The following is a 23,778-nucleotide window of genomic DNA, read 5'->3' as shown; positions in this document are numbered from 1 at the left end:
AGGAACTGCACAGAGACGGAAGGGCATATTTAAAAAGTCACTGTGCCTGCTCTAATAAAGGAAATATACTCTTTAGAGGAAATAAACTCTTTTAAAGCACTGTCGAAGTGCCCAGGGGCGTAGTCTGCAGTGGAGTGCAGAGTGGAGAGAAAGCCGCTGGAATGCGCCGTATATCCAACAGCACACGCTTCTGAAGAGATGAATGGATCAGTAGTAGTATTCAGCTCGCTGAAATACAACTGCTCGTCTCCGAAGAAAAAATCTGAATGAATCCGCATTCCAGCCTCCCTTTTATACCCGTATGTCGGGGGGAGTGGCATGCAAATTCTATTCGCCAATTCTCATTGGCGTTTTCTCAAAGATCTGAAGGTGTCTCGGGCTCTCAAGATCGACCCCTAGTGTCACTACTTCGACACAACATCGAGTGAGTGACAGAAGGGGAACACTTTTACTTGAGTGTTGCTCTTTCACTTAACCTCACATCCATTATGCAGCTCTCAAGTGCTTATGTCATAGGCGAGCGTGTGACTGCATGTTTCCTAATAGTTTGAGGATGATTAAAAACACATCAATGCACAACTCATAAAGTTCATGTTAATTTAAACAAAAACTGCTAAATAATCATTTTGAAAGGGTAGACAAGATATTTGAAGCATTAAAAGCCCTGTAAACTCTAATAAGTAGCAATAAGTTGTAAGCAGGCATGCTTTGTAACAGTCATATACCTGTTACAAGGCATATTTTTATTTGTTTGTTTTTTGTTTTTTGTTTTTTTACACCTGTAATGCTCATCCTCACCACCAGGAGTCTCAGTGAGTACTAAGGATAAATACAGGAAGTAGTAAAGCAAGAAACTAGATCAGCCTGGTTTGCCACATGCTTCCTACTGCTCTCAAGAAGAAATCCTTGTTTGAGAAACTTTTGTTTGCCACTCAAATTAAGGAATTTGTGTTCTGTTCCAAGTTTTGAAACCTGTGTTACCTTGTCTACTCTGAGTTATCTTTGTCCTTTGGTGCACAATTGTAACTGTTTGAAAAGGGAATACACAGACTACCACAAAGCACTATTACCATACAACAGATAAGACTGTTTCCAATCAATTTCATCACCATCAAGCTTCTATCATCAATTTATTACTTGATGTACATTCATTTCACCTGTTCATGCCATACCATATTCTGTTCATCATTTCATCTGAATGTCTTGTTTCATGGTTGTTTTCTTGTTGAATGGTTTATTGAATGTTGGAGATTTGTAAATAAACTCTTGTAAACACTTCTTAATTGTTTATACTTTATTGTTTATTCTTAATACACTTATGAGAAGAATTTTTGGTTGCTATTAATTCGTTTTACTTTACATCCCACTTTTAAACACTACCGATCCCCTGGGTAGCTGCGAAACGTATCTCCCCTTAATCTCGTACAGCAGCCTGGTTCAAAGCAGTTGGGATGGTTATAGCTTGATGCAAAATTAGGCTCTTTTAATAAAAAAACAAAAAAAACATGGGATGACTTCAGTGAAAGTGAGTTGATTGCAAGCCTGCACTCTCATTGGTTGGTTCTTGGTCATTGGCTGTGTTCGGAATAGCGTACTAACCAGTGGCGTATCTAAATTCGGGTCAGATTTGGTGATGTTGCACTAAATGTGTGACATAATTATTATTTATTTAAAGAAATAATATAATGTACACATCTTAAACGTCCTTTATGTCCATTATATAGAAGACAAAAAATATATATTATTAGGGATGCACTGATGTATCGGCCGTGATATTTATCGGCCAATTAATGACCAAATTAAAACCATCGGCAAATCGGTAGCATGAAAACGGCGATATGAAAACACAATGGTTCATTTATAATTAATTATCACACTTTGTAAAAACTCTTTGAATTCAAATGTACAATCCAGAAATAATAATAGCCACAGAATGTAGAAGGGTTGGAACTCCAAATAACATGTAATATTACATTTTTATTCTTTCTAGTTCTCACATTAATGAGGAAAAACTGTAGTTGTGTGACACTTGTAAAAGTGGCACTTACCTATACATGATGAGGTAAAACCATCCAAAAGCTTTGAAAACAGCAAACTTTGACTTCTGAGACATTGGTATGTTACCCATTAAGGCTGCACGATTGATTGAGTTAAGTTTGAAATCCTAGTAAAGTCTTGGACGATTACAAAAGCTTGAAAGGCTGTGTTTAGAAATAGACTGCAAACAGCTCTTCAGTTAGTGCTTCAGTCAGCATTGTGTAAGCAAGCAGTGCCCTCTAGCAGTCTGGACGGCATTTTTCATTATCCATTGCAGCACTATAGAATTTAAAAGGGCGTTATGTTCCTTTAGTAACTTTTTATTTTTAATTGATGTTGTTGACATTTTCATGGAATTGCCCAACATAATATGTTTGCATAATATGAAATTGTGATGTTCTATTATATACAGTACAAACATGTCAAATGTGAGTTCTGTTGTTTTGAACTGCAAAAACAGAAGTGCAAAAATTGTTTACAAGTATGAAATAACCTTTTTTTTTACATCAAGCATCATGCTATGATATTGAGTTATTTTTCAATATTTTCTTATCTTTTTATCTTCTTTTTATCTTTCATTTTGGCTCTCTTTAAAATGTTGGCCTGTCATGTGTTCAACAGATCCAATCCATGTTCAACGGAAATTACTTATTGTTAAAACAAAAGCTTTTGTATCTCTTTGTATGTTTTTAAAACACAATTCCTGAGCAAAACAGTGATCTGATGACAAAATAAGGTAAGTGGCAAAATATCGGCATTGGTATTGGCCAATATTTATTTGTTAAAATCGGTATCAGTATCGGCCAATTTTTTTTAGATTGGTGCATCCCTAATTATTATTAAGGTCTTTTGCCTTAAAGCCATTTAATCGTTCTAATGTTCTATGTGTGGGGCTAGCCCGTTGACCTCCATATTAATTAAGGGAGATTTGGAGAACGTCATGTGCATGTGTAACGAGCGTTCAATGATAGCTTAAGGGGCACGTTTGCCTTTGCCCCTGCGACAATCAAAAGCATTCTGACATGCCCTGCATTCCAAACTGCATAAATGATGCCTCTGGAGGCCACTTCGACGGGAGAACAATCATGATAGTCATCTTGTAAGATTGCTTGAAACTGAATTTCCAGTAAAAATTATTTCCGAATGAGTTACGAATGACCATTATTTTTTAGCCACACATCTTTTAGCCCTCCAATGCTTAATAATCTCTTCTGGAGGGGGCCTGGGTAGCTCAGCAAGTAAAGACGCTGACTACCACCCCTGGAGTCACGGGTTCAAATCCAGGGCATGCTGAGTGAATCCAGTCAGGTCTCCTAAGCAACCAAATTGGCCTGGTTGCTAGGGTAGAGTCACATGGGGTAACCTCCTCGGGGTCGCTATAATGTAGTTCTTGCTCTTGGAGGGGCGCGTGGAGAGTTGTGCATGGATGCCACAGAGAATAGCGTGAAGCCTCCACACATGCTATGTCTCCGCAGTAACACGCTCAGCAAGCCACATGATAAGATGAGTGGATTGACAGTCTCAGACACGGAGGCAGCTGAGATTCATCCTCTGCCACCCGGATTGAGGCAGGTCACTACACTACCACAAGGACTTAGAGCACATTGGGTATTGGGCATTCCAAATTGGGGAGAAAATAAAAAAAATGATCTCTTCTGAATGGAATGCTCCTCAGAATATACCTGTGTAGTGAACTTAATTGGTAATTCAAGCTAACTGTATTCTAATGTGTGCCTTGATGTAAAGTTAAAGCACACTGCTCATCAGTTCAATGACCTGAATGGCATTGCTTTGAGGTGTTGTTGATCAGAATGAGCTTTGTGCCAAGTATGCTTACACATACAAGGACTTTTTCTTGGAGACAGATTTCCAGTGCACAAACAATACAGCAACAAGACAGAGATAATAATAATAAAAAAATAAAAAAGGCATTAGAAAAAATAAGTATATATAGAAATACACAATAAGACAAATATATATATATATATATATATATATATATATATATATATATATAGAACTGTCCTTTATAATCTTCTGATGTCCGATTTCATAGCTGAACCAAACCAGACAGTTATTGAAGTGCTGAGGACAGACTCAATGACTGCTGAGTAGAACTGGATTAGCAGTGCCTGTGGTAGGTTGAACTTCCTCAACTCGTGAAGGAAGTACAACCTCTGCTGGGCCTTTTTCACAATGGAGTCAATGTGGGTCTCCCACTTCTGGACAAGTGAGATGGTAGTGCCCAGTAACCTGCATGACTCCACTGCTGCCACAGTGCTGTTTAGAATGGTGAGCGAGGTCAGTGTTTGGGTGTTCCTCATAAAGTCCACAATCATCTCCACTGTTTTGAGCATGTTCAGCTCCAGGTTGTTTTGATTGCATCAGTGAGCCAGCCGTTCAACCTCTCTTCTGTATGCAGGCTCATCGTCATCTTGGATGAGGCCAATTACAGTAGTGTCATCTGCAAACTTCAGGAGCTTGACAGAGGGGTCCTTGGTGATACAGTTGTTGGTATACAGGGAGAAGAGCAGTGGGGAGAGCACACATCCCTAGGGGGCACCAGTGCTGATCGTAAATGTGCTGGAAGTGAATTTCCACAGTCTCACTAGCTGCTGCCTGTCCATCAGAAAGCTGGAGATCAACTGACAGATAGACATGGAAACAGAGAGCTGGGTAAATTTATTCCATAGGAGAGCTGGGATGATGGTGTTAAAAGCTGAACTGAAATCCACAAAATGGATCCTTGCATATGTCCCTGGTCTGTCCAGATGTTGCAGGATATGATGCTTCATAAGCAAATTGAAAGGGATCCAGAAAGGGTACAGTGATGTCCTTCAGGTGGGCCAACACCAGTCTCTCAAATGACTTCATGACCACAGACATCAGAGCGATGTGTCTGTAGTCATTAAGTATTTGATCTTGGGTTTCTTTGGGACAGGGATGATAGTGGAGCATTTGAAGCAGCAGGGAAATTCACACTGCTCCAGTGATCTGTTGAAGATCTGTGTGAAGATGGGGGCCAGCTGGTCAGCATAGGATTTTAGACAAGTGTGTGAAACACAGTCTGAGCCCTGTGCTTTCCTTGTCTTTTGTTTCCGGAAGGCCCGGCACACATCCTCTTCACAGATCATAAGTGAAGGTCAGAGCGGGTGTGGGATGTGAGACTGGGCTTTTCAAATCTACAGTAAAACACATTCAGGTCATCAGCCAGCTGATTCCCTAAAGTGTTGGGGGATGGTGTCTTGAAGTTAGCAATGTCTTTCAGGCCTCTCCACACTGATGCAGGGTCGTTAGCTGAAAACTTGTTTTTCAGCTTCTCAGAGTAGCTTCTTTTAGCCACTTTAATTTCTTTAGTCAGTGTGTTTTTGGCCTGATTTTACAAGATTTTATCCCCACTTCTGTAAGTATCCTCTTTGGCATGACGAAACTGTCTGAGTTTTGCTGTAAACCATGGTTTGTCATTGTTGAATGTTAAATAAGTCCTAGTAGGAATGCACATATCCCCACAGAAACTGATATATGATGTTACAGTAACTGTGAGCTTGTCCAGATTGGTGTCTGCAGCGTTAAAAACACTCTAGTCAGTGCAGTCAAAGTAGACTTGTAGTTCCAGCTCTGCTTCATTGGTCCATCATTATACAGTCTTTACTACAGGTTTAACTGATTTAAGTTTCTGCCTGTAGGTTGGAAGAAGATGAACCAGACTGTGATTAGAGAGTCCCAAAACTGTTCTAGGGACAGAGCGATATGCATCCTTTAATGCTGTGTAGCAGTGATCCAGTATATTTCTCTGGTGGGGCATGTAATGTGCTGTCTGTATTTTGGCAGTTCACAGGTGAGGTTGGCTTTCTTAAAATTGGCAAAAATAATAATAAGTGAGTCCGGGTATTGTTGTTCTGTGTCTGTGATCTGATCAGCCAGCTGTTGCAGTGCTGTGCTCCCACACGCTTGTGGAGGAAAATAAACACCAGAATAAACGAGGAAAACTCCCATGGCAAGTAGAAAGGCTTACAGTTGATAAAGAGTGCTTCCAAATTAGGACAGCACATCTTCTTTAACATTGTTACATCTTTGCACAAACTTTCATTGATGTAAAAGCATGTTCCACTGCCTCTCATTTTCCCCGATAACTCTGTGATGCAATCCGCTCTGAACAGCTGGAAGCCCGGCAGATGTAATGCACTGTCCAGAATGGCTTCACTCAGCCAGGTTTCTGTGAAGCACAAGGCAGTACAGTTTGAGAAGTTCTTGTTTATATTGGTGAGGTGATGTAGTTAGTCCGTTTTGTTAGGGAGAGAGCAGAGATTCACTAGAAGAATACTTGGCAGCGCTGTTCGAAATCCACGCTGACAAAGCTTAACCAGCACACCGGCTCCCTTACCTCTCTTGCATCTCATAGCACGCTTTAACAACACAGCTGTGCCTCTGACTAAAATGTCCAGCAAAACATCTGAATAGTTCAAAACAGACTTGCCTATATCTGGTTTGCTTTCACGGTGACCTGAGCTATTTGATGTGGATGTGTACGTTTTAGTGGGGTTTTGGGCTGAAATGAAACTACAAGAGATGTTTTTGCGTGGCATCATGTTGGGTTAGGCAAGTGATTGTTTGTGCCCCACCAAAAATAATGAGCCTGAGATGCCACTGACACTAACATACTACTATTACCACAGCATGCAAATGTACTGTATGCAAGGAATACCTAGAAGACCTACAGTAATACATTTACAAAAATTTGCAGTATACAACAGAGCACACTCTGTTGAATTCTGAATCCCACAATAAAATGTGCTCAACTTGACCTCCCATTTCCGGTGTAATGAATGAACCAGAAATAATGAGCCTCAGTTTTTAAATAAGAAAAAGTCCTTATTGTTGCCTGCAGAAAATACTTGAGATGTATTAAAACAGCAACGTTTTAGTCATACAACCTTCATCTGGCCTATACGCCATAAATCCCTGAATAAGGTATAACAGGTACGACTGAAATGTTGAGTTTTTTCAATACATTTGAAGTATTCTTTGCGAGCAACAGCAGTGTGCAGGGCTTTTTTATTTTTTATTTTATCAGTGTTTTATCAAGGGTACCTGCCAGTATCCAATCAGGTGTGCAAGTTTTTTTTTAATTTATTTATTTATTTTTTATAAAGCCACGATTTTAACATCTATTTTGACGTATTATTTAATCAGACTGCCATACACAAAATGTAATTAAAAATACATAATAATTTCCCAGATGATCACTGAACACCACATGCATGAAACAGGATGAGTTGAGTTCACATGACAACAATGTAGCATACTAATGTTTGAAATGTTTATTGTGGAATAATTCATAGCCTACTGTATCTCATAACATTTGTAAGAAAATTTCCAGTAAGCTAGTAATCCATTCCGAACATAACCTTCCTTTACTTTGAGATCAGAAACCATATATCAAAAGGATTTGATGTGCTTTAATTATATTTCTCTTTCTTCATGTAACCTAAACTCCAAAACAAAAGCGTCAAGAAATGCGCTAGGAAGTTGTTAGTAGGCATAACTGATTTCAAATATCCATCTGTTTCCTATTCATCCTGTCTGTAGGTACTACAGTGCCACCATTCTGCAGATGTCAGGAGTGCGAGATGACAAGTTGGCCATCTGGCTAGTGACTGTGACAGCATTCACCAATTTCCTGTTTACTCTGCTCGGCGTATGGTTGGTTGAACGGGTGGGCAGACGCAGATTAATTTTGGGAAGCATCTTTGGTAAGACATTGAAACAAAGAGTATATTCCATTTAAGCTAATTTTGGAGAAGCTATTCAGAACCATAACTGGAGAATCTTTTTAGAGTGTTATGCTACTGGGTGTATATTTACTCACTAAACACTGTAGCTGTACCACTATATAGGGTAAACTAGGGCTAGGTGTCAGTCTTTTAACTGGTAGATGTGGTTAATCAGTGTGGGGTTGATTTAGAAAAGCCATTTTCTGTTTAGACATACAGTACTATTCAACATTTCCACTGTTATTGCCCAGGATGATATCATACTGTTTGGGGTAAATTGTCACAATGGGAACCTGCTGTTCATTGACACTAAAATACATTGGCACCTTCCTGACATCTTCTTTAAAGTGTAAAATACTTATATATATATATATATATATATATATATATATATATATATATATATATATATATATTACACTGATGAGCCAAAACATTATGACCACTCACAAGTGAAGCAAATACATTTGATCATCTCCTAACAAGGCCACACGTCAAGCTCTGGGTAGATTGCATGGTAAGCGAACAATCAGTTCTCGTAGTCAACATGTTGAATGCAGGAGAAATGGGCAGAAGTAAAGACCTGCACAACTTTGACAAGGGCCAAATTGTTGTGGCCAGATAACTGGGTCAGAGCATCTCTGAAACGGCAAGGCTTGTAGAGTACCTACCAACAGTAGTCCGATATACCACAAACCGGTGACAGGGTGTTGGGCACCCAAGGCTCATTGATGTACAAGGGCAACAAAGTTTATACTGTGGCACATGTCACAAACAATTTGATTGATGGTTACAGGAGGAATGTGTCACAACACACAGTGCATCTCACCATGCTGCGTATGGGGCTGCGTAGCCGCAGACAGGTCAGAGTGCCCATGATGACACCTGTTCACCATCGAAAGCACCTACAATTGGCACTCGAGTGTCGGAACTGGACCTTGGAGCAGTGGAAGAAGGTCACTTGGTCCAATGAGTCCTGGTTTCTATTTACATCACATGGATGGCTGTGTATGTGTGCGCCATTTACCTGGTAAAGTTCTGCTGGGAAACCCTGGGTCCGGCCATTGATGTGGACGTCAATTTGACACGTGCCACCTACAGTTGAAGTCAGAAGTTTACATACACCTTAGCCAAATACATTTAAACTCAGTTTTTCACAATTCCTGGCATTTAATCGTAGAAAACATTCCCTGTCTTAGGTTAGTTAGGATCACTATTTTAAGAATGTGAAATGTCAGAATAATAGTAGAGAGAATTATTTATTTCAGATTTTTTACTTTCATCACATTCCCAGTGGGTCAGAAGTTTACATACACTTTGTTAGTATTTGGTAGCATTGCCTTTCAATTTTTTAATTTGGGTCAAACGTTTTGGGTAGCCTTCCACAAGCTTCTCACATTAAGTTGCTGGAATTTTGGCCCATTCAGGTTTGTAGGCCTCCTTGCTTGCACATACTTTTTCAGTTCTGCCCACAAATTTTCCATCGGATTGAGGTCAGGGCTTTGTGATGCCCACTCAAATACCTTGACTTTGTTTTCCTTAAGCCATTTTGCCACAACTTTAAGGTATGCTTGGGGTCATCAAGCTTTAACTTCCTGGCTGATGTCTTGAGATGTTGCTTCAATATATCCACATAATTTTCCTTCCTCATGATGCCATCTATTTTGTGAAGTGTACCAATCCCTTCTGCAGCAAAGCACCCTAACAACATGATGCTGCCACCCCCATGCTCCACGGTTGGGATGGTGTTCTTCGACTTGCAGGCCTCACCCTTTTCCCTCCAAAAATAAAAATGGTCATTATGGCCAAGCAGTTAAATTTTTGTTTAATTAGACCAGAGGACATTTCTCCAAAAAGTACGATATTTGTCCCCATGTGCACTTTAGTCTGATGTAGTCTGGCTTTTTTATGGCGGTTTTGGAGCAGTGTCTTCTTCCTTGCTGAGCAGCCTTTCAGGTTATGTCAATATAGGACTTGTTTTACTGTGAATATAGATACTAGTCTGCCTGTTTCCTCCATCATCTTCACAAGGTTCTTTGCTGTTGTTCTGGGATTGATTCGCACTTTTTGCACCAAACTATGTTCATCTCTATGAGACAGAAAGCATCTCCTTCCTGAACGGTATGATACAAAGTCCAGTAAACATAAAAAAAAGCTAAATCGATATTCGGAGTGACCACCTTTGCCTTTAAAACAGCACCAATTCTCCTAGGTACACCTGGACACAGTTTTTCTTAATTATTGGCAGATAGGATGTTCCAAGCTTCTTGGAGAATTCGCCACAGTTCTTCTATCTATTTAGGCTGTCTCAATTGCTTCTGTCTCTTTATGTAATCTCAGACTTACACGATGTTCAGTGGAGGCCATGACATCTGTTGCAGGGCTCCCTGTTCTTCTATTCTAATCATTTCTATTTGCAAAAGTAATGTTTGGGAGTCTAACATTTATATTTCCTATTGACACACTGAAGCTGAAGATATTAATAAACATCTTAAGACAAATGCTTTTGTGAAACATCTTATGTGACTTTTGCACAGTACTGTATATAAAACATCTGTATTTAAAATGTATTATAGGCTTTTCCATAATTTAAGCAATAAAACAATTATGAAACACAAACCAATTCATGAAACAGCAAAAATGGTTATTGTGACATACAAAAATATAAATAAATTTTTTTGGCCAGCAGAAATTTTAATTTTATTATTGTATAAAATTAAAACATATAAAAACAGTGACATTTATGAAAAATACTAGGCTTGGGATTGATGCCTTTTTCATGCCTCGATAAACAAAATTTTCCAGATGATTATCGATATATATAATATTTCTATTTTTTTCAGATATAAATGCGGTCTATCATTGCACAATAGTTTTTGTCTTATTTCTCAACACAACATTGGTCAAGTGTGAGCTGCAGGGTAAATTAAAGTTGTTCGTGCACCGGACACGTATGGCGGGCGACATGGCATGTTCTAATATTCGTTACAATTATTTTCTACAAAGACACGCACACACCGCCAACGCTCAGCATAAACATTCTGCAGTGCCACAGAGCGAAACTTGCATAGTTTTCCATTAAATTCAACCCAAATCATTATCAAAGAACAAAGGTTATTTACTCTAGCCGTCGCTGAAAGATACTGTATGTTTTGTATAAGTCTCTTTTATATAGCCTACACAGTGTATTTTCAATTACAAGTATTTCGTTTTTGTGGTTTGACAGCTTGAATGAAAGACCTATTCGAGGCTACATACAGAGACATTGCAAATAAACATCACCATTTCTAATCGTTTAGTTTGCACAGTTTTATACACTAACCTGCAAACTCATCATTGTCGCTTTGTTCATTCTTGAAGAAGTACAGAAACATTTGGACTGCCTTCTGCTGCACCACATCAGCTCATCCTTTGTGTGTATGTGATACCAGTGCTTTTCCTTAACGTGACCCGGCTTCATTAAATGTTATATCACCCTCTTGTGGTCTCCCAACGCTATTATGCCAGACTATTAAACAGAAGGCCAACTGAGTAAATTGGAATGCACGCAAATTAGGCTTCTAACTTAAATGTTGCCTAATTTAAATTTATCGATACCTCAAAAATATATCGATAAAATAATGTGCTGAATGATCAATGTAGAAGGATCTTGGTTCGTGGGCAATGGAGCAGTCAGGAGACAACGAAGCAGGTTCAAGGTCAGTCCTTTTATTTTTGATTTTTTTACACCTTGTCCATAAGGCGCTGAAACGTGGCCAGGGCTACGAACAAACCGAATGGAAGCATCACAAATTGGTGTGATCCAAATGGTGTGGAAAAAGCCGTCTTTTCTCGGGACATTGGAGTTAGAGGGATCTGCCAATAACCTTTCATTAAGTCCAGCGTAGAGTAAAATTGAGCCGCACCCAACCGATCGTGTAACTCATTAATTCGCAGCATTGGATAAGCGTCAAATTTGGACACCACATTCACTTTCCGGTAGTCAACACAGAACCGGACCGAGACATCGCTCTTCGGTACCAGAACTACTTGACTGGCCCAATCGCTGTGCGACTCTTGTATTACACCCATTTCAAGCATTGCCTCTAATTCTTCCTGAACAACCTTTTTCTTGGGTTCAGGAAGACGATAGGGGCGGCTACAAACCACCACCCCTGGGCTGGTCTCGATATGGTGCTCTATGAGGTTCGTGAAACTGAGTAGGGGTGAAAACATGTCCGCAAATTCCGCTTGCAACCTGGAAATATCTGTAAGCTGTGACAGTGAGAGGTGGTCTCTGCAAGGGACCGGGGTAAATGAACTTGCTTTGGGAGATACCTCCGGCCCGAGCTCTGCCCTCATCGGAACTACCATCACCAAGGCTACAGGCACCACCTCCCTCCATGGTTCGGGGAGGTTGAGGTGGTAGGTTTGATGTGCCCCTCCCCTATCTGTTCGCCTAACCTCATAATCGAGATGTCCGACTCGTCGTGTGACCTCAAAGTGTCCTTGCAACTTGGCAAGTAATTTGGAACTCAAGGTGGGCAGCAGTACAAGCACTTTATCTCCCTGTGTGAATTCCTGTAGTCGAGTGCCCCTGTCGTACAGTCGGCATTGACGTTCTTGCGCTTGGAGCAAATTCTCCTGTGTTACCTGCCCCAAAGTATGGAGATTTGCTCTAAGGTCAAGAACGTATTGAATTAGATTTTTACTATTCGAAGGTCCTTCCTCCCAAGCTTCCTGTATGACATCAAGCATACCGCGCGGCCGGCACCCATACAGTAGCTCAAACGGGGAAAACCCGGTGGAGGCTTGCGGGATCTCTCATACTGCAAACAGCAGTGGTTTGAGCCACTTATCCCAATTCTTAGCATCTTCGAGTACAAACTTACGAATCATGTTTTTTAAGGTCTTATTAAATCGTTCGACCAACCCGTCGGTTTGCGGGTGATAAACGCTGGTGCGAATCAACTTAATGCCTAATAATTAATATAGTTCGTGAAGTGTACGTGACATGAATGTTGTGCCTTGATCAGTGAGGATTTCCTTTGGAATCCCCACTCTGGAGATAACTTTGAAGAGTGCCTCTGCAACACTACATGCTGAGATGTTGCGTAGAGGCACGGCTTCCGGATATCACGTTGCATAATCCACCAGAATTAATACAAAGCGATGGCTGTGTGCAGTCCACTCTAATGGCCCAACGAGGTCCATGCCAGTTCTCTCGAAGGGGATCTCGATCAACGGCAGAGGACACAGTGGCCCTTTTAGGGTGGCCGGTGGATTCATGCGAACGATTGATGCGAACGTCCCCGTAAATGCCTGGCCAAAAGAAACGGGCCATTATACGGTTCAAAGTCTTTTCGTGACCTAAGTGGACAGCTATTGGGTTATAGTGAGCCGCCTGGAAGAGTGTTTCCCGACGTTTAGTTTGAGTGTCCTGCGTCACTCGATACAACCGCTCATTGATAATAGAAAAGTATGGGTATGTGAGCGCAACACTGGGCTGGAGCTGTTGACCATCAATTACTTTCACTTGGTCAAAGGCATGCTTGAGGGTCACTTCATGCGACTGCTCCAGAGGGAAATCCCCCTCAGGGAAGCCCCTGAGAATGGGAATTTCCTCGTCTGCGTCATTCTGATGCGGAGCCGATGTTGACGGCCCTGGCACTGTCTCACCAGCCATAGTATCGCATGTCACACCCCGCTCCACTACTTTGCAGGACCCATCCACACACATTACCCTCAATAGGCTGGGCCAATTGATTCCCAGAATTAGTGGATGGGTGAGGTGGGAATTAAACGCAGCCTTGAGGCACAGGGGGCACAGGGGGTGGAGAAGAGAAGAGAGAGGAGAGAGAGAAGAAGAGACTGCTTTGCCGCCTCCTCGGAACACCGCCATGTAGTCCTCTGCTAGCTGGATGGCTTCCTCCAACGACGCTGGGCGGCATATTTGTAGAGCCGAGGAGGGCAGGGGCGGGCTGGAATGACGCACGCCCGGTCCCCAATCAGCCTGATGGGGTGCGCGAGGGATAAAGGCGGCTGGGGACGACAGTTCGAGAGAGAGAGAATTACAGGCAGCTACGCTGTGTGTGTGTGTGTTTATGGTTGTGTGTTTTTGGTTAAGTTGTTCATTAAATTATTATTTAAGTTGTCAAGCCGGTTCTCGCCTCCTCCTTTCCACGGAACCCCCTTACAATATTTTTCACATGCATATTGCTATATGTGATAATGTTGTATTTTTGATACATTATGCATTATCACATGCTGTCTCTTTTTACAGGTACTGTTTTGAGTCTTTGTGTCCTGTCCGTTGGCTTCCTCCTGTCAGCCCAGCATTCTCCTCCTATAACATTACATCTGAAGGACCCCACAACACCCAACTCCAGCTGCACAACATATCTGTGAGTGTGAATTAATGGCCATGCTTATATTCCAGAGGTACTCACCAGAGGCAATATAAATAATTCATATCAACACCGTAGAGGATATAGTATGCCTATATATACTCTCAGTGGCCACGTCTTGTCACTTGGTGACTTGTCATTTTAGCATTTTATCGAACACAACTGAAGATTATCCCCCTAGAGCATGCATGCGTTAAAGGTACACCAAGTAAAAACGTTTTGCACCTGAAAAGATGAATAGTACAAATTATTTTAAGTTCAGTCTTGAAACTCTACATGCAAGCTGATAGGTCCTTAAACATGTAATCTGTTAGCCAGTCAACTTGCATCTCCCTCTTTATCAAGCATTTAAATTGCTTAGTTGTTTTCAGGTAAGCTGATTTCACTGCAGCGTGTTATGAGAGTTTTCTCAGAAACCCTCCTCCTTCCCAGCATCACTTGTCTAAATCTATGCTGCTGTTTGTTCTTCCTACCATAAAGGCATAACATTGACTGACTCATGAACAAATGTTTATTATATAAAAGATATATCCTTCAGAGCAACGATTTAAAGTTAATAACATTTTAATTATCAATTTGCTTCTTACACCAACGTATCGATTTGCTTCAGAAGACATTAATTGATCGACTAGAGTAATGTGGATTACTTTTATGCAACCTAAATATGACTTTTGGACCATCAAATAGCCAGCAGACTGATGGCACCTGTATACTCACATTGTATGGACAAAAAGAGCTGAAATGTGCTTACAACAATCTTCAATTCAGTTCTGCTGAAGGAAAGTCATACATATCTGGGATCAGTAATCTGGGATAATACACATCTAAAGGTCAGTCAATCATGAGAGGATTTTCATTTTTGGGTGAACTAACCCTTTATGTTTTTTTATGTTAAAGTGACATGAAAACAAATTGACCATATTTACTTTAAAAAAAGTAATATTTCACCCAAAATGAAAATTCTTTCATTATTTACTTACCCTAATGTCACTGAAAAACTTTGACTTGATCATTCATAAACTCCCAACGGCAGCGGCCAAATCAAATATGCGACTACAGCGCAATTTGACTTCATGACATTTGGTCTTGAGCAGTGTTGGGTATGTTACTCAAACAAAGTAATCCACAACAAATACTAATTACTTCTATTTTAATCATATTTCTATGCTGATTACTTAATCAAAAAGTACTGATTACTTTTAAGTTACTTTGTAATAACCTTTCTCCCTTTCAATGACTTGTTATGGGGCGTACGCCCTTCAGATGTCACAGAAGCACAAACAGATGTACATAACAAAATTAATGTTTTAAATATTATGTTTTACATAAATAATTTATTTTAGAAATATGTGTAACCGAAGTTATGTACTTAAAAGTAATCAATTAAATTGAAAGTCAGTAACTGTAATCTGACTGCAAGATTTTAAAAGAGATCCACACAACCCATTTGTCATTGAATAATGTTTCTTCGAATACCCTTTCTGTTCTCTATAGTCTGTTGTTGATCAAAAACAAAAAAATAAACATTTAATTCTAATCATGCATGGCACAGATTAATTAATTCCTTACATTTATATAGTGCTTTTCTAGGCACTCAAAGTGCTTTACATTGTATAGGGGGAATCTCCTCAACCACCACCAGTGTGCTCCATCCACCTGGATGATGCAACGGCAGCCATGGATGCTCACCAAACACCAGCTATTGGTGGAGAGGAGAAAATAGAGTTACAGAGCCAATTAATGGATAGGTATTATTAGGTGGCCATGACTGAGAAGGGCCAGTGGGGGGAATTTGGCCAGGACACCGGGATTTTTGCACTTCTGCAACACTGCACTTCCGTATTGTTTCATATTTCACACGTCAGCTCTCGCGTGAACTTGCCAACACACTTACATCACGCGAGAGGCTGCGTGACCTCGACCCTCGTAAATTAATCCACTTGCATTTTATGGACCTACAGAGATGAAATATTCTTCCAAAAATCTTTGTTTGTGTTCATCTGAAGAAAGTCAGTCATACAAATCTGGGATGGCTTGAGGGTAAGTAAATGATGAGAGAAATGTCATTTTTGGGTGAACTATCTCTTTAACATGTGCTCATCTATAGACGCTCTTTACAGAAATGCTGGGTTTGTTAAAGATTCAGTAAAGATTAGCACTTGTTCAACAAATCAATGTAAATATTTGTAAATAGTAAAAATTATGCAATTAAACAATAAACATTTAACAAAAAATAATAAATGAAATATAATATTGTGGGGATGGGAAAGTGGTCATGTGTCTCCCAGTGGAGAAAGAGGAAGCAGTAAGAGCCATCACCTGGTGATTACTGACTCTAAACACCTGTGTCTCGTTTCAGTGACAGCGGAGACGGGCTTTAAAAGGCCGGTGGAACACCAGACCGGGAGAGAGAAACCGAGTTGCACACACACCCAGACTGGAGCTGAACGCTGAAAAGCTGTTTATATTTTGCATCTATCGAGTTTATATTGACTGTTATCAGTGAAGATGATGTGTGTAAACAAAATTTCTTGCTGAAAAGCATATTTTGAGTAAAAACACTGAGAATAAAAAGAACACTCACATGGACTGCGATGGCGGCTCCCACTTCCATCTTTCCTCCAACCCTCAGAACGTCTACAAATATGTAATATATTGATTGAAAACATGGATTTGTTCATTTTTAAAAAGCCAAAATGTGACAAATGATGAAAAATGACTAAAATATAATTAGTAAAATTAATAATTTCATAATGTTAGAAGTACCTAGTTAGAAGGTTCCTGTCTAATTAAAAGCATTAGCTGGGAGAAAATGTCTTTCATATGTAAGCAAAAGGGACATTATCTATATAGAATCGAAATCTGAATCGAATCAAAAGCTTGTGAATAAGAATCAAATCGTGAAATCTGTATAAATACCCAGCCCTAACTTTTATTCTAAGGCAAAAAGTTGTGTGAAGATATTTTAAATTTTAAATTTATGTTCCATGGATGAAAGTATGTACTACAGATTTGGAGTGACATTAGGGTGAGTAAATAATGTGTTTAACTGGACATTGCTGTGTGGTCCAGTTAAACCAAGGAACTACCATCAAACTTTTATTTTGGCAGACAACTGCAGGAAGACCTTTGTAGCCGAGTTACATTAACAACAGCTGTATAATGTGCTCCTTATTGTAACATCTCCTCCTTTGTCCATAAAAACCCAGTGCCATGGGGCATTATTTGTATTTGTATATGAGCGGCCAAACATATTTGGAATTACGCAAAAGTGAAATTTAAGTGAATTTGGAGCTCTTTAAATACAATGTGCTCAGTGCACATTAACAAACGAAACCGAAATCTTAGCACATCTGTTACAGAGTATGAGATGGAATTCTGGTGCGTGCACAGAATCGCTCTGAAACCATTAAACAGCCTTACTTGTTTGGCTGTGTTGGTGTGTACTTTGCGGTAATAACTGCATCTGTTAGGGCTGCTTGCTATTCCATAATGTCACAGTAATAGAGCTTGTGAAGAGCGTGTAACCTCATAACATTGTCCCTGCATTAGTGTAAGAGAAAGTGCCGGCTCTCTCCATCCTAATTTACCCTCACATCCCTCCTATAGTTCACCACGCACGCACCTCCAAAACAAAACATGTTTATATTCCTTCTAATGGATGCGTAATAGCCACGCTGTCATCGCATTTTTGTATGGACTCTTTTGTATGCCCTGTCCTCAAATCTTCTGTGATGGCATACAGTGTTTAACGGACACATTGTAATAATCACCATGCAAGATCAATGGACCAAGACTGCTGTTGTGTTTATTAAAGTGGTTGCAAAGCAGCACTATATTGATATTTTTCAAACCCCATGTATTAACTTGTGCTATTTTTGGTTCATACATTTAAAGTATTAACTCGAATCCACATCCAAACTAATCCGTTTAAGTTTAAAACCTCAGTTTTCAGTTTCCTAACATCATCGTTTTCCAAAGTATGTGATTATGGAGAGCGTTTTCAAAAGTCTTAGTTTTCAGTGAAGTAAAACATTCTAATGTCACTGACAGTTGTAAACACAGCAAAATATGTGCTTTTTCAAAAGGACACATTTTAGTGTGGACATGGCCTAATGGTGCATTCCTGTCTTGTTGGATTTACTGGATTTTCGAGAACACGAGTTGTAAAAGCCGTTTATGTCTTCATAGAACTCATAATTACGAGTTGTAAATTCCAAATTCAATGAAATCTCTGACTTGACCATCGTGACTTCATGTAAAAAGAACCAATATGGCAGGGGCCTCAACAGTTAAAGGAATTAAACATATTTCTGTTTGATATAACATTGTAATATAGCAACTATTACCTGAAGCACTTTCTTTGTTCTTAAAAAAAAAAAAATTGAGGTGAGGCCTTACTGGTTCCCTACTGTAAGTAAGGGATCCCAATAATCCCGGTAATTCCCATGTGAATGTGAATGTAGCAAAAGATTGAGGCCATGTCCACACTAATATGTTAAAGTTTGAAAACTGTTTTCAGTTTCATAACGTCATCATTTTCCAAAGCTTGCATGTATGGAGAGCGTTTCAGAAGTATCCGTTTTCAATGTCGTTTCAGTGTAGATAAGAGCCATAAACATAGCAAAATTCATGCATTTTCAAACAGAAACATATTAGTGTGGGCGTGGTCTGACTTACATTTGATAGAATGTTTAGTATTCAAAATCTAACTGACAAGGATGTCATCACTGTAATACGAAAGTCCCTTTCAAGGCAAGTCAGTACATATTTGGCGGCCATCTTGGGAACACTCCTGGGCAGCTAATTTCATTTAATTTTATTTTTTTATACAAGCAGCATAAAAGTACAGCTCCTATCTACTTGAATGGGGAAAGACCGAAATCTCTAAAACATTTTGTCAAGATTATGATCAAAGAAGATATTTCATATCAGCAGTAAAATCTGACAACAATGTTATCATAAATTGTGCTTCTTTAGCTCTGACCAAGCTAAAAAATGCTATTATTCAGGCTGGTTCAGCTAATTTGCATGCACTTTCTCAAGCTGACTGACAGGCGATGGCTATATCTAAAAGGTGATTGACTCTTTCTGTATTTCCGAGTGACAACACTGATTTTAAAGCTGTCGTAACACTTCTTGAGGTGGCAAAATCTGAATATCAAATCATCCAAAATGAGTTACGGCATCAGAGTGACATCTAAAATACAGACCAAGGAGGGCGTTATGGTGGTGCAGTTTTGGCTCTTGTTCTTAGAGGCTGTCTTATCTTGTGTTTCAGGTCATGTGAGCCCTGTATCTTGGACCCAGGCTGTGGTTTCTGTTATGAGGAGAACAGCACTGCTGTGCTTGCCTCATCCTGTGTACCAGTCAATCCAGCCTCCACTGAGAGAGCAGCGTGGGGCAAGTGAGTCACGAATGATGCTGAGACGGAGAATGTGTATTAGTTTTACAGTACTAAGTTCCCTGGCAAAACGTATCACATGAGGAAGTCCAGAGGCCATATTACAGAAACATTCTATGGGGACTATAAGATTTTTTAGACACTGTGTCTAAAAAACGTGACACTCCTGCGTGAGACGCTGAAAAAAACAGCAAGATGTGGTGCAATGGTCAAAGACATACGTCTAGTACACGTGAACGCCCCTAGAATCCTATATTATCTGTTTAGTAACCATGGCGGTTTCAGTTTTTGACTAACTGAACCTGTCAGATCTTAACTTAAAGGTGCTGTAAACGAAGTTCTGGAACTTCTACCAGACTAGCCATTGAATGAGCAACGCTCTCTTTTTCCAAAACCCGTACTCCAAATACATGTGCACATTCACAAACACACTAGAGAACGTTGTGTTGGAGCAGATCGAAGGAGGTTAGCTTGAGAATTTTGCTGTCCAACCCTGAGCGTTTCTTGGGAGCAGGACATTGTAACGCCATTTATACAAGCATATATGGGCTGCACATATGAACGTGCACAATAATTTACAGGGAAAAGGTCTTCTAATTGGCTAAACAAAAGATCTGACCCTGCTGATTATGGGGTCAAGGGGCTGTTACAGAGACGTGTTATATTTCATGGCACCTATTTTAGCTATGTGGTGTTTTCTGCTTGTCATAAAAAATTATTATAATTATTTAGCCATTCAGGAATTTCCACAAACTGACCCATTGGATTAGCCATGCCACCCTCTTTCCAAAACCCCAAACTCCAAAGGTACCAAATTAACTTTATTGAGACCGACACAGAGCAGAAGCGGTTGTAAAAAACACAGCAGCAAAATAACGCCCTCAACTGACAACTCTTATGAACAACATGGCATAAAAATGGAATTAAGCCTCAATAATTCGCTGCAACTACATCACTATGAGAACGTGCAAAATGACAGGCAGAAAGTGTCAGAGACCACAGCCCGCAGACACATTTGTGTTTGCTGTTTACAGAGTCTAGTGCTGTCAAAGAGACAGGTGAGATATCTTACAGCGCTTACAGCTCCTTTAAGAACAGATGTTTCTGTAATACAACCCCTGATATCTAAAATTGATCTGTTGCAATACTATCTCTCTCTTACATCACTCTGCACTCTCTTTTTTATATAATAAAATAATTTCAACGTAATCACTATTGTAAATGTCCATTACTGTATATATATATACTGTATATATATATTTTTTTTACTCTATGATATAACATTTGATTGCATAAAATCCTGCAGCACTTTTACACACCTCTACACCATCTTTTAAAACTCACCCACAGCTATTTTATACCTGTATTAACTCAACAGGTGCTCTAATTCCTCACATGTGGCAGACAGCAATATATGGGCTTATAACTTCTGCCCAACCTCTTACTCATGGGTTGTGCTCCTTGGACTAGTGCTTTATCTCGCATGCTTTGCTCCAGGTAAGATCAACATTGTTTTTTGTAATTGCAGTTTAAGCGTCATTAAGCTACATATGCAGTTTAGACTTTAGGCATGAAAACATTAGGTAAAGGAGCAAAAAAATTACAAAGTGTAATTTTTTCTATCATATTTATGTGATGTACTGCTTAAGGCTCTGGGCTGGTAACCAGTTTGGAAGGTTGCTGGCTCGATTCCTATGACTGAGCAAGTTCTTCAACCAGAAGTTGCTTTGAGGAAACTGTATATGTAATGCATTAATGGTGACATTGCGTGGTGGTCAATTATTTTACATGTCCTTTTTCACCCCTGACAGGAATGGGACCGATGCCATGGACAGTTAATTCTGAAATCTATCCTCTTTGGGCCAGAAGCACAGGAAATGCATGTTCAGCCGGGGTGAACTGGACCTTCAATGTGCTGGTTTCTCTGACGTTCCTCCACATGGCCCAGTACCTCACTTATTACGGTAATACATTAACTAGTGCATCGACAGCAGTCATGAATATGACCTTTATGTCAGTGTCAATACTCTATTTGATCTCTGAACTTCAGTGGTGTGTACTATGCATAAGGACATTTTAGAAGTAATTAGATATCCATGACTCAGTATTAGTTTCTCCTTAAAGGCAACATGAAATAAAAATGTACCTTATTTACTTCTTATAAGTAAATGTTCCTTTATGTTATTGTTCATGATTTATCAGTGCACGTTATTCCAAAGAAAAACAAAATATTTGTTATCAAAAAGTAGTTTAATGCACTTAAATTCTTTTAATCAGATTAAAGTTACTGACTTTTAATTAAGTTAATTACTTTTAAGTGCATTACTTGGGTTACACATATTTCCAAAATATTATTATGTAGAATGCATTATAAACATGAATTATGATCGTATTTTCATCAGTTTGCGTTATTAAGAAAAATATTTTTGAATTTGTTGAGCGGAACAACCTAGTGATGTGTTTATACTTAGTAAAGTGATGACTCTTTCAATGAAGTAATTAGTAAAGTAATATGAGTACAATATTAGAAAAGTAAGTAATAATTTTTAGTGGATTACTTTTTTGAATAACATACACAACACTGGTTGCGAATGCCATTTTTGGTGACTTTCCTTTAAAGCTTTTGTAGTATTTTCGAACATCTTTTCTCCATTGTTTTCCAGGTGCATTCTTCCTCTACTCCAGTTTAGCCTTGGTTGGTTTCTTTTTCATTTATGGCTGTCTTCCTGAGACTAAAGGTCGGCGACTAGAAGAGATTGAGTCGTTGTTCGAAAACCAGCTCTGTTCGTGCGGTATCTCAGATTCTGACGAGGATCGGCAGGTGGAATACATCAGGGTCAAAGGGTCAAACTACCACTTATCGGACAACGATGCGTCAGATGTCGAATAACTCTTAAGAATCCTCTGATTTGGTAAAAGGGGATGATGAGGTATAGATAATCAGCCTCGTTTAACCCTGATGTGATTGTCAGGACTGCCCGCTGTACTGGTCAGGCTGAGCCTCTCTCATCCAGAGTGATTCACCGTGGGGTTGCAAACAACAGGGTTGCAGGGCACACACAAAAGAAAACACACAGTGCCAAGCCAGCTTTTATAATATTGTCTGTATGTTTTTGTGTTGCAGTACATGCAGATCTACTGGCACGTTACATCACTGTCAGATAAATATCCTTATATATATGAAATGTTTGCAGTACAAACATTTTTTAATTTAACTGCAGAACGGTGTTTTTGTTTATAGTAATATCATGTCTACAAAGCGAGCAATGCAAATTTAATATCTAAATTTAGCACATAAACTCCATAAATGAGTAAAATTGCTAAACAGTTGCTTAACACAGTGTTCCCACTCAACACCAGATTCAAGGATTTTTAAGCACCTTTCATTTCATATTAAGCATATGCAGGAGTGTGTCCACTAGGGCTGCAACTAATGATTATTTTAATATACACTACTCTAACAATTAGTAGAATGATTAGTTGCCTATTTGTGTCATTGTTGCAATGATAATGAAACCAACAATTCAGCTTGTGCCTTGAGTTAAGAGGTTTAAAGGTTTAAAGGTGCTGTAAGCTATTTTTTTCATGGAAAGGTATGCTCAAATTTGTCCTGCTCCCTCAAGGTTATCACTGAAATAAGTGTCCTGAGATATCTCACCGGTCTCTGTGACTGCTCTAGTCTCTGTCGCTTTCTGCCTGTCAGTCATTTTGTGCATTCTCATATTGTAGTTGCAGCGAATTATTGAGGCTTAATGCCATTTCTATTATATGTTGTTCATAACAGTTGTCAGTTGAATGCGCTAATTTGCTGCTGTTGTTTTTGTCAACATGATTTGAGGATGTGTAACAGAGAACAGAGCTGGACACATCATTACTTGTGGGGCAGCAGTGCGTGCAGACTAATTCATTAAATCACAGCCCTTGCGGTTTGATAATCGCAGTACGTCAAACAGGGGCGTTTCTAGGACTTGAGGGGGTTCGGGGCTTAGCGAGAGCGGGGGGGGGGGGGGGGGCGCGCTCATGTAGCAATATTATTGCATAGCCTACATTTAAAATTACATTCGGGGCTACAGTCAAAACATTCGGGGCTGAAGCCCAGGAAAAATGACCTGGCGACACCAATGATGTCAAATCAAGATTTCTATATTATTTAGATGAATTGTCCAGCCCTGGATTC

General features: G+C 39.6%; 1 protein-coding gene across 1 annotated transcript in view; it reads left to right on the top strand.

The window, feature by feature from the left end:
• Positions 1 to 23,559, top strand: part of LOC127435354 (proton myo-inositol cotransporter-like) — a 142,538-nt gene extending 118,979 nt beyond the window's left edge. The window contains exons 5-10 of the mRNA XM_051688786.1: positions 7,627 to 7,790; positions 14,074 to 14,194; positions 19,479 to 19,604; positions 20,980 to 21,098; positions 21,413 to 21,565; positions 22,265 to 23,559. Of these exons, the coding sequence (XP_051544746.1) occupies positions 7,627 to 7,790; positions 14,074 to 14,194; positions 19,479 to 19,604; positions 20,980 to 21,098; positions 21,413 to 21,565; positions 22,265 to 22,491 (910 nt within the window). The 3' untranslated portion in view covers positions 22,492 to 23,559. The remainder of the gene's footprint in view (positions 1 to 7,626; positions 7,791 to 14,073; positions 14,195 to 19,478; positions 19,605 to 20,979; positions 21,099 to 21,412; positions 21,566 to 22,264) is intronic.
• Positions 23,560 to 23,778: the final 219 nt, after the last annotated feature.

Source organism: Myxocyprinus asiaticus, chromosome 45, assembly GCF_019703515.2.
Source record: "Myxocyprinus asiaticus isolate MX2 ecotype Aquarium Trade chromosome 45, UBuf_Myxa_2, whole genome shotgun sequence".
NCBI classification, from domain to species: domain Eukaryota; kingdom Metazoa; phylum Chordata; class Actinopteri; order Cypriniformes; family Catostomidae; genus Myxocyprinus; species Myxocyprinus asiaticus.
The sequence above is the reverse complement of the archived record's forward strand: the minus strand, read 5'-3'. Positions and strand labels throughout refer to the sequence as shown.